This window comes from Pseudomassariella vexata (genome assembly GCF_002105095.1).
Source record: "Pseudomassariella vexata strain CBS 129021 chromosome Unknown BCR38scaffold_2, whole genome shotgun sequence".
In the NCBI taxonomy this organism is placed as follows: domain Eukaryota; kingdom Fungi; phylum Ascomycota; class Sordariomycetes; order Amphisphaeriales; family Pseudomassariaceae; genus Pseudomassariella; species Pseudomassariella vexata.
In genome coordinates this window covers 2,826,525-2,837,720 of record NW_024467957.1, presented here as the reverse complement: position 1 = coordinate 2,837,720, position 11,196 = coordinate 2,826,525, and the positions used below count along the sequence as shown (strand labels likewise).

The 11,196-nt window shown below is 48.3% G+C and overlaps 2 protein-coding genes and 2 non-coding genes across 4 annotated transcripts; 2 read left to right on the top strand and 2 right to left on the bottom strand.

Moving 5' to 3' along the window:
• Positions 1 to 249: 249 nt before the first annotated feature.
• On the top strand, positions 250 to 1,167 carry BCR38DRAFT_455097 (uncharacterized protein; the record flags this gene model as incomplete). Its single annotated transcript, XM_040861762.1, has 1 exon — positions 250 to 1,167. One exon carries the CDS (start codon positions 250 to 252, stop codon positions 1,165 to 1,167), a length of 918 nt encoding a protein of 305 aa, XP_040720229.1.
• Positions 1,168 to 2,763: 1,596 nt separating this feature from the next.
• BCR38DRAFT_503575 (uncharacterized protein) lies at positions 2,764 to 4,339 on the bottom strand (the record flags this gene model as incomplete). The annotated part of the gene is made up of 5 exons (XM_040864880.1): positions 2,764 to 2,827; positions 2,936 to 3,043; positions 3,283 to 3,685; positions 3,754 to 3,944; positions 4,008 to 4,339. The coding sequence occupies 5 exons, from the start codon at positions 4,337 to 4,339 to the stop codon at positions 2,764 to 2,766; spliced, it is 1,098 nt and encodes a 365-aa protein (XP_040720228.1).
• An 88-nt stretch (positions 4,340 to 4,427) lies between these two features.
• BCR38DRAFT_t62 lies at positions 4,428 to 4,530 on the top strand. The gene has a single exon. It is a non-coding gene; the product is annotated as a tRNA-Thr (tRNA).
• Positions 4,531 to 10,720: 6,190 nt separating this feature from the next.
• On the bottom strand, positions 10,721 to 10,823 carry BCR38DRAFT_t53. Its single transcript has one exon. It is a non-coding gene; the product is annotated as a tRNA-Tyr (tRNA).
• Between the last annotated feature and the right edge of the window lie 373 nt (positions 10,824 to 11,196).

Genomic DNA, 11,196 nt, shown 5'->3' with positions numbered 1-11,196 from the left:
AGTTCAAATGGCCCGAGCGGGTCTCGTAGCGGAACTCGGTGCAACAATTGGCCGTTCTCTCAACTTTTCAATGTTTCCAATTGTTCAAGCTCACATTGGAGAGGTTACGATTTAATCTCGAGCTGGTCAACGGCGCTACATCACGACCCATTGGGACGTAATACCCCGATATTCGTGCCGATTGGCACTTCAAACTTTCATACAATGGCTCCATCAATAGCACGTGTTCTGTCGATAACACCGTCCTCCATGCAGCCTACTGCATCGGCATTCGTCAAGCACTTCTCTACGACTACTGTCCGTCAAGTCACCAAGATCCCGCCCGAGTCTCCTGACTACATCAATGTCCCCAAGGCCCCACTTTCACAGTCAGACGAAGTTGATAACAAACCATCGCCCCTCGAATACAAAGGCCACTTGCCCATCCCCCGGCCCGTCTTCAGACAACGAAACAGCGCCGTCAGGAAAGCCGATCCCCTGTTTCTGCAAAAGTCCGCGCCACTGCCGACTTCGAAAAAGTCCCAGCGGGAGCCATTGAGTGAACATGAAGCCTGGGAACGTCGCATGGCCGCATCACGACGGAAGAACCTCGAAGAGGGTATTACGCAGTTGTGGGAGCGGAAGATAGAGACTGAGAACGTGAGGGACGTTCGAAACAGGAGGAAGGTGCGGCGCAACACCGAGGCCATGAATATGCCGAAGCGCGAAGACGAAGTGTTCACAGAAGCCACCATACCGGCCGTGTTGCTCGAGACGGCCGTCTCACGCGACCCCTTAGCCTTCGTGACCGCGCGCAAGTCGCGACAACGTACGCGGAAGCTTGTCGAAAAGAAGTCCGATGATCGTCAAGATGCTCTGCAACACCTATACATGAATGCAAGGTCCTTCATCGTGGACGAGGAAGAGCTCAATGCCCAGATCGAGAAGCTGTTCAAAGACGACTACTTTTCGAGTGTGGGGAGCTCTACCGGATACAAGGCACAGAACGTTTGGGATGTTCCCGGGATGCCTATGTCGGTACGCGAGATGCTGAGCGACGTCACTAAGACCGATAACAAGGCTGTGGACTCTGGTATCAAAGATGATGGTAACCGCACCAAGAAGCGACAAAAGAAGATCACTGAGGACTTGACGGGTGGGCCCATGGATATGTGGCGTATCTTTTAGCTAGCTGAGCTCCAGCAGGAACGTGTACGATCTGCGTGTATCGTGTTATAGAGGCTGTATCGAGAGTCGAGCTCTGTCGTACATACTGAGAGGGGTACTTCCAAGCAATGGGTCGTTTCCCCCTTGCGTCCTTATAGCGGAAACCGCTGCGCACCAGACCTTTGAAACATTAATTCTCTTGATGCATTGCATACTCGCTGGCCCTGCGACACCGTGTGGGCTGTGTGTATACAAAGCAACTTATTTTGTTGTGTTAGCGTATTGAGGACACATCATCCTGTGTCCTGCAGCGTTTCATTACATACCTTGCTACAACAGCTGCGAATGACAACGCCCGTCAAGAAACTTGAACGATAAGCGTCGGGGATCCCATCGAGCACGATGTCCAACAAGAGAAGGAAGGGAAGTCATTGCTGCATATTGGTCGGTAAAGTTCCACCAAAACACGCCTGTAATCTCACCACTGCACCTCCATTGGCCCTCCATCAGCCCAGTTCTGCATATGTATGTACCAATACCAATGACATCCGCTTGATATCAGTTCATGATAACCTGTATCCCCCTGCTCCCAGAATTGGGCATCGGCAGGAATCCATCAATAAGACTTGACGTCATTCACACCCGTCTCAAACAACCTCATATGGGAGCACGCGCAACACTAAAGCCAACTCCCGACGTAAAGCTCGTAACAGTCTAGGCTATAACTCAACAGTCACAGTCTCAGACAAGCCCATCATCAGAAAATCCTCAGACAAGAGTGAATCAATCAATTTGCTTCATCCCAGTACACTGCCAACTCCCCTTTGAAAAAGGCAACACATCCAAATCCAACCTTCTCGCCACATCCTCCCTCAACCCTAGCGGGATGTGCTTATGCACTGTTTCACCCTGGAATTCATCATGATAAGCCAGCGTCTGTTCAGGGGCAACTCGAGCCAGCCGAGTCGCGATACCGTAGGATAACCGGAGTGTTTCTGAGACGAACGCAATCAAATAGGATCGCTGCTCTAGATATACTCTGCGGCAGCTCTTTATCATTGCTCATCGTAATGAAGCTGCTGATTTCAGCGTCGACTCTGGTGAAGATAGCAGGGCGGGTGAGTAGGTAGAGAGTAACGGTGACCAAATTCCAGCTCGTGGTTTCGAGTCCCGCTCCGATGAGGCCCACAGCTTCGTCTGGTAGATGGCGGGCTGTTTTCTCTGAAGAGGGCAAGTCGCTGGGTAGGAGATGGTGGAAGATGCTTGAGTGGTTGGGGTCTTTGGTGATGCTGTTCTAGGAGGATTTTAGGGCTTGAATTTGATTTTTTGAAAGACCACGAAAAAGTGATCTAATGAGAAGTTACTCATAATTTTCTGTGCATGTTTGAAAAGACTTACTCGTTGGAAGTCGCGCGTGGTACAATTAACAGTGGTGATAATACACTTCAGATATTAAATCACTTCAACAAGTTAGGTGAGACGTGTCGAGGATGGTGGTACTGCTACCCCAAGCGCCAGTATCACAGGGTTACAACCGCCACACCAGTGTTAACTGGGGAAAGCAAAGAATGCAATTGGTCTGATAAACGCCCTTAGATACAGCTGCAGTACTACATACTAGATGACTGTTACATCAATATCGGGTTTTATTATCTTCAACCATTTCCCTACGGCGACGGCTCTAATATAGCGTTAGGGTATATAGCTGTTTACTAGTCATGCCGGAGTAGACTTGTGCCAGGAACTTCTGAAATATTGGCGTACAGTACTCGGCCTCTCAACCACTTACTTAAGTTGATAGTTGTCATGAGATTTCCTGTTGATCCGAGCATTTATATGGGCATTGCGCTTCCCAACCGAAACAACCCCTTGTCTATACGTCAGCCGTTGCTCGAAGCTAGAACTGAGGAGTATAAAGACGTAGTGAAATTTTAGCTGGTATGGCTCTCAGTAGTGCATCCTATTTGGCGACTTTTCCGGGACGTGTAGAAACGGTCTCAAATTTTGTTAGGTTAAGACGCCATTTGCGGAAAAAGTTTTATATTAGAGCCACTTTAAGAGGATCTTTGTCCTATATTCGGGTTCTACTTAGAATAACAGTTGGAAGATGAACCGGAATTTGAATCTAAATTATACCCTGACTCCATCTCTAGAATGCTTTTCAATTTCTCCTCCAAATCTACATCTGGCTGCTCATCCGTCGCTTGGCCTTCAGTTGCTCGGTTCATGTTACAGGTCAAGAGAGTAAACCTGCCGTCGCCTCTGGGGTTTACCAGTGCTCTCGCCAAGTTCAACGAATCTCGATCTTTTATAACCTGTTGCCCTGTTTGAAATACTCGAAAGCCACACAGTTTCCAGAATGTTTCGCCGTATGGCTCAGATTTCAAGTCGCGAATTGCCAAGCCGCCTGTCTTGTCCGAGTTGTTGAGTTGGTCGCCGAATTCGCGGACGTGCGATAAATAATACTGGATTAACTCGTGCTTTACTTTCAAAGCTAACTCTTGACCAATGCTTTCGTCCACCGCCACATCATGCAAGTCTGCAACTTAGTTAGCTCCCTTACATCGTCATAAATCTGGACAACGGACGTGGGCTGCAAATACATACACCAAAAGTAGTTGCGTTCGAAATCTGCCGCGCGGAGATTTTTAGCGTCGTCGAAGTTCCTTTCCACTTCATCTGCCCACGCCTTGTCATAAAACGACAGCATTTCCTTGGGTGTTGACCCAACATACCACGACTTGTCAAGATGCATCAAATCCTCATTGTGGTGCCGTTTGCCTGAATGCTTTTTTCTTCTGTTTCGGTTTTAAGTTTTTAGGTTCGCTGTATGAATGGTCTGCCGGGCGTTTGGTATATACGTTGCGTAGTGTTGCTTGGGGTCAATTTCTATGGACTTGATATGGCCACTCGTCTTATTTCCATACCATTGCACCGCGAGTAGCGCACCGACGACCTTGTCTTTATATTCGGCCTTCCAGAGCTTGCCATACCCGTTCATGACGCTGGTATATGTATAATCGTATACGTTGTCAAGGATGTAATCATAAAGCAGCTGTGCTTTATTACTGCCCATTGTCGGTATGGACCGTTTTCTATGGTGAGTTACCTCAGAACTTTCACCTTTTGAGGCTAAGAAGAGACTAGCCGCATCTCTGAGAATCTGAACCCCATCTGGATGATATGGGTCCATGCCTGTAATGACTGGCCATGTTGCTTCTCGTTGCTGCGCAGCCGGACCTGTTGCTGAAAGGTTTGCTTGGGACTTTTGTATTTCTTCGGTCGGCTGGTGTAGTTGGTCACTTCGCTGGTAGATAAGTCCCGATTTGAGCCTCGCCCACTTGGGTCGGTGACGAGTCGCGGGTTCGAATCCCGCAGCTGACACACAAGGGGGTTTAGTCAACCCTTACGGCGCGCTGCCCACCTTGTTGACTTCGCCTACCTAGCGATAATAGGGAGATTGGTGCAGTTTAGGATTACGAGCATCCTAGCCAGTCGACCGTCAAGCACTACGTCGGCGGAATATAACTCGACAGCCGGTCCAGAATTCGAATCGTTAATCCGACCCCTTATCGGACCCCCTCTCGCCGCGATTCTTGCGAGCGTCTAGATCACGTTACGGTCTATCCACTTGAGCGTATGGTTGAGATGTATACGCTCGACGAGAACCCCAATTAGCAGATACTACGACTTGTCGCGACAAAAAAATAGTCGAGCATCTTCTGCACATCAGCAGCATCCCACCCCTGAGGACGAATTTAAGTGCCACATTACCACACTTATCGGTAGTTCAGGCAGGGGTTGTAGCACAGACTTAGGGAGGGACAGGAGGTTTAGTAGTCATTTGGCTACAAGTTTACCTGTATAACCGCCCGACGCGGCTTAAGGGCCCGCTATATCATCTATAGCCCCTTAAGGGAGTACTTGTAGAGGTACCGAGGGTTAACACCTACGGCGTATTTAATATTATTTTGTATTTCTTCGTAGGCCGGTGGTGCATCATTGGGAACCCACTTTTCTTCCAATTTAGTTTCACAGTTGTGCTTCTTCTTCCAAGATGGTATCATGTTTACTGGGATACTTCTCGGCGTTGCTCGATGAAATTTGGATGGAAATTGGCTGAAAACAAGCAGATTCATCATGGTGCATTGGCTTCTTTAAATATTCGAGACACGCATTCAGGTTTATAAGCGAAAGGTCAGGAGTTGGCAAATGAAATGAAGATGAAGACACTTTCAGAGGGTTGGATTCCGCTTGGAGTCTCCGCCACAGAGTGGACAGACCTCATCAAGATTACACGTGGAGACCATCGTGATCAAGTCACGAGAAGAGCTCGCCATTGTGTTGTATGTTGCACCATCACAAGTAACTTGTAATATACCGTAGGCTTGTTGGAACTAGGACACTAATTTATGCTGATACGTACCATGTAAATTATAGGTACTAGTTACAATCAAAGATGTTTCTTTGTCCGTTGTCACATTGAACAGATACAAAATCAGGAGATGTGGAAACCACGTGCCTGCTGGTGAAGCCAGATGATGTATCCATGTCCTAAACCAACTCATCTGGTGACCATATATTCAGCATGAGGCATCGGTCGCTATTTCCTAAACAAAGACAGCAATAGCATTGCTAATTTTTCTGGGGTCATGCGATGGCCCTCTTAGGAACAAATAAACCTCTATTCCTTAGTGATACTTATGCCCAACAGCCGCTCAACAGCCGGAAAATATTATTATTATTATTAAATACGCCGTAGGCTCGAAGCCCCCGGTACCTCTACTAGTACTCCCGTATGTCAGACCGTGCCCTAATGGCTGGACTAAATACATACGCTGCGTCGTCGGTTCGCCCTATTGGCGACTCCGTTGCGTTCACTACCATACTACGTTGGTTCTCAACCTACCAACAAAGTCCCCCCTGAGAAGATCGATGCTATCTGGGCCTTGAAGCTGTCCGACCCGTCCCTAGCAGCCACCTTACAATAGTCCCACTAACTACTGGTTCTCCTGTTGCCGTTGCGAGGTCTCTGCGAGAGTATAGTGGCCGTGGTGCGATAGCGGCCCGTAATCGTTCTCTCGGTCCTTCCAACAGCCCGCAAACGAGGATTACGTGCTCTGCCGTCTCAGGGGCGTCGCCACAGCGGCATAGCGGCGAGTACACGCCAAAAGCCCCTGTCTTGAATAAGAAGGCTGCTAGTCCTATTTTTTCCGTCCTGATCTGGCACAGCGTAGACGCTTCCAGTCAGTTCAGGCCGAAATACTTGCCCCCTTTCGGTATCTGCATCGAAGGGCCCTCCGGTTCCTCAGCGATGGCGCGTCGCTGGCGATCGTGATGCTCTGCTCCGGTGAGCCATCTCTTCCTCCAGTGGCCGAGGAGGGCAGCCGGGACCTCCTTTTCCTCACTCATCCACTCGGAGCCCCGGGCCTCCTTCTCCATAGTGTACCCTGCCGGTCGGAGTAGCTGCGACGCCTGCTTCCTCTTCGCCGGCCTATCCTGCCGGAGTATATGTGACGCTTTAGCGCTCGCGCTGCGAAGCAGATTTCTCTTCCCGCTAAGCCGTAGCCGTTCTTCAAACTTAGCAGCCCGGGCACTAAGATAGAGGTCTAGTGGCGGGATTGCTGCTTCTGCTTCCAGGTGGCGAACCGGCGTCGCTTTGTGGGCGCCACAGACTACCCGGAGGCACTCGTTCTGTAACCCCATCAGGCTCTTAGCTCACGGAAAATAAAGAAACATATGTTAGGGATCCAACATGGTTGTGTTGTATGGCAAAAAGCTTCAGGTGACCAAACTTGCGATGTTGTAGGCTTGAACTGCGTGCCTCACTACTCTGTCCATCTGGATATCAATCCTTGGTATGGTGACGAGTCTCCGTTGGACCAACCCCCTGTCGGTCTAAGATTGGTTGGTATCTTGTCATCCATCTTGTTATCCACTCGTCGTGTTACATGGTATTCCAACACGCTATAGAGACCAACAGCAAAGAATCTGCATTCCAGGCAGAGATCAAGGTACTTTAAAATATTGTAAGAACAAAAAGAAGGCGTTCTTGAGAAAGTAGAAAACCGCCACAGAGACGTATTGATTTAGAACAAAGAATTCGGGGATATCTCTTTGATGACATTTTGTGATACAAGGGCTTCCAAAATCGTAGTTTGTCCAACAGACAAGGGACTTGAATATCCCGATCCAATCAACAATTCAAATCATAATTCAGCTGAAAAATGTAATCACTCGTATTGAATAATATTGCCAATAGAAATATTGAATATTAACATGTTCCTGTTATTCTTATTCTCCTTGCGATCATTGTAGATCATGTTTTGGGCCCTTTACTATTTTGCAAGCAGCAAATAGGTGATCCGTGAAATGGTGTCGTTACTTAAAATGCATCTTTAAAATATTACTTCTCCAAAATTGGATTCCATAGAATTGGATTCAAATGGTTATACAAACTCATAAATAGGCTATTCCCGCCGTTGGAGGAAACAACCCCCACTGCGACCACTTGTCTAGTAACATTAGTCGTTGTATCCCAAACGAAATGAAAATGTTTTGTATGCGCAAGACAGGATCTTTTCCATCTATTAGCCTGTCCATCGGTCTCAAGCTATAGTCGACGTACAGGTATAGTGCACATCAAGTGGACCGTATGGATATCAGACAAATAGGCTTCTCGGCATCCACAGGTGACTTCAATACCCAATATTACACCCAAATAACTGGGCTCAACTTTGAGGTCGAAGGCTAAAAGGCTAGTAGGACTTGACATGTTCGTTTGGTTATGCTTATGAAACATTGACTTCCAAGATGCCGGGGTACACACCCAGATTAATCTCCGATACAAACCTATATGCAATTTAGCAGACCCAAGCTTTACAATTTTGTGCGCAGAAGATTTGAGAAAACCACCTTGAAGCACGGAATGGCTTTTTTCACTCGTCATCTAAACTTGTTGTTCTAGCCATTTTGTGCCAGCAGCATCTGCTCGCGATATCCTTACAATCTCGCTCCTCCCTAGATATGCTCCTGCCGTTCAGCCGAAGCAAGATAGCCAGCCATAGCAACGTAGGTCTCAAACTCTCAAACAAATATGCGACGAGCGCGCTAACCTCTGATGAGCCCCCCATACTCCCCATTGATGAGCCCCCCAAGCCAATGTCACAAACACCATCACCAACAAACGTACGAGAACAACAGCCCGCAAATCCGCCTGGAAACAAACCACCACAACCTTTGCCGGACAATGAGTCCTCATGTTTGCACTTCTACCGATCTTATCCGGATTCAGAGCACCAGCCATTATTATCAACGCCGGGAGGAGATCCAAGGGGGCGGCGTTATCGAAACTACTACTCCATTCGTCGCGCCATTAGTCGGCGGCGTTCTAGTGAACATACAATAACGATTCGTGTGGGTTCTGAGCCCTGGGAGGTTTTCATGACGATTTGCTTCACGATGGTTGGAGTTGTTTTCATTATTGGTTGGTTGATGAGTGTGTCGGATGGGAAGGAGCCTTGGATGTGGCAGATGAAGGACTGGTCGACGGATCGGTGAATTGAAGATGATACCAGGCATTGAGCTCATGTGATGTCGATACATGAGGAGTGGTGGTGGTTCGGTGCATGTATCACGCGTGAATACAAAGGGATGGTGAGCAAGACGATATGACTTGATAATCAATCGCCAGCGTTGTTCTACTTCTACGGAAATGGGTTATCGTCGATGATTACAAGTAGCATACAAATACAGCACTGTTTCTGCTGAAATGAAACAACCTTCCTCAATGGGATTGTGAAGGTATCAGACGCTGAAGCGTATCACGAGGTTAGACACTATAGCGATCACACCAAACCTTAGGTGTGATAAGGAATCAATCATCACAGGTATCAAGGCTCTAGTAGTCAATATAGAGCTAATCGCCACCAAAGTCTCCATCCCAACCCAAGCCACTGTAGATGGCCCGTGGGTCAACCCAACCGACGGAAGGGGATTGTGAGATTGTGAGGTTCGCGAGAGTGTAGGAACTCATCTCTCAAACAGTGTTACAACGGGACCGAGCGAGCGGGCAAATCCCGTGCCCTTCATGCCCTTGCAGATATCATATAAAGCGCCGTCAATGCCGTCCGGAGTGCAGTCGCAGATGTTGCCGGTACAACAGGTGAGAGTTCCCGGTCACGGCTGCCCGAGGGCGTCGGCGAAGAAAATGGCCGAGATCAAGTAGGAGAACTGCATTCTGAAGATTTGCTCTCGCTGAACTGAATTAACGCACCAGGCTATGTGTAGCTTGTAACTTGGGTAGAATGCGGAATTGGAGATGCAGTTGGGAATGTGAATGAGAAGGCCTACGGTGAGGACAGGGACAAAGCGTCTGCTTGTAAACCGCATGATTGTATAGATAGCCTCTTCGATGGCTCTGCCGCCAGAGCTAAATTAGACGGATATCCCCAGAGCTCGCATGACCACCTCACTACATGATGCGGCGACCCCTCTGTGCATGTTAAATTGATACCACTCGTCCATCTTCAGGGAAAACATCCGATCACAGAATAACTCCAAGTCGAATAATTAGGTAATTAACTGATAGTCGAGCACTATCGCTGGAAATTGGACTTTACCAATCACAGGATCATCTACACTACTGATAACGTTGATTGCGCTCAGCTAGACTTTGTGACTAGAATGGTTGCTGATTCCAATGCTATGAATCAAGTGCATTTCGCCAAGATCTCAAACGAATGTCAACGTAAACGGAACCACATTGACTCGCAGGTTGGCCTGGATACGTCTTAGCTTCATCTCTAGACCACCTCACAGTTAAGAACCTTCCGAATGTAATCCAACATAGCGCCTCACGGAACCCGAACCTGTATTCAACGCTGTAAACCCCGGGGATTTGACTCATCAAACTACTAACTAAAAAAAAAATATTAAATACGCCGTAGGTGTTAACCCTCGGTACCTCTGCAAGTACTCCCTTAAGGGGCTATAGATGATATAGCGGGCCCTTAAGCCGCGTCGGGCGGTTATACAGGTAAACTTGTAGCCAAATGACTACTAAACCTCCTGTCCCTCCCTAAGTCTGTGCTACAACCCCTGCCTGAACTACCGATAAGTGTGGTAATGTGGCACTTAAATTCGTCCTCAGGGGTGGGATGCTGCTGATGTGCAGAAGATGCTCGACTATTTTTTGTCGCGACAAGTCGTAGTATCTGCTAATTGGGGTTCTCGTCGAGCGTATACATCTCAACCATACGCTCAAGTGGATAGACCGTAACGTGGTCTAGACGCTCGCAAGAATCGCGGCGAGAGGGCGTGCTGCGCGCCTTCTATCGTGAGGGGACGGGTTCGCCGACGAGCGTTATCGGAAAGGCGAGGTCCGATAAGGGGTCGGATTAACGATTCGAATTCTGGACCGGCTGTCGAGTTATATTCCGCCGACGTAGTGCTTGACGGTCGACTGGCTAGGGTGCTCGTAATCCTCAACTGCACGAATCTCCCTATTATCGCTAGGTAGGCGAAGTCAACAAGGTGGGCAGCGCGCCGTAAGGGTTGACTAAACCCCCTTGTGTGTCAGCTGCGGGATTCGAACCCGCGACTCGTCACCGACCCAAGTGGGCGAGGCTCAAATCGGGACTTATCTACCAGTGAAGTGACCAACTACACCAGCCGACAACTACTAACTAATCATCCCCTGGGTATTGCTCGAAACCAAGGGACCATTGAGACGGAATCTTGACGCCTCGATAAATTGATTTTCGTTTCTGGCACTTTGTCATGTCCTCCACTACTGTGATTAACATTCGCCTCGAATGGATGACCTGAATCCTCGAATAGAGGTCGAACAGCCAACTTCCGATACCTCCAGACTTCCGTTTTCGGTAGGGCTAATATCAGGACAAACTGCACGATGGACATCCAAAGTAAAGCAAGGAACGACCTCACGTAATCTTCTACGTCAAGTCCTGCGAGTTAATGTGACTCGAGGCGGGTTGAAATACATCTAATGGACTAAATTTACAAGATGCCTGCCTGCCTGCTCAGTCA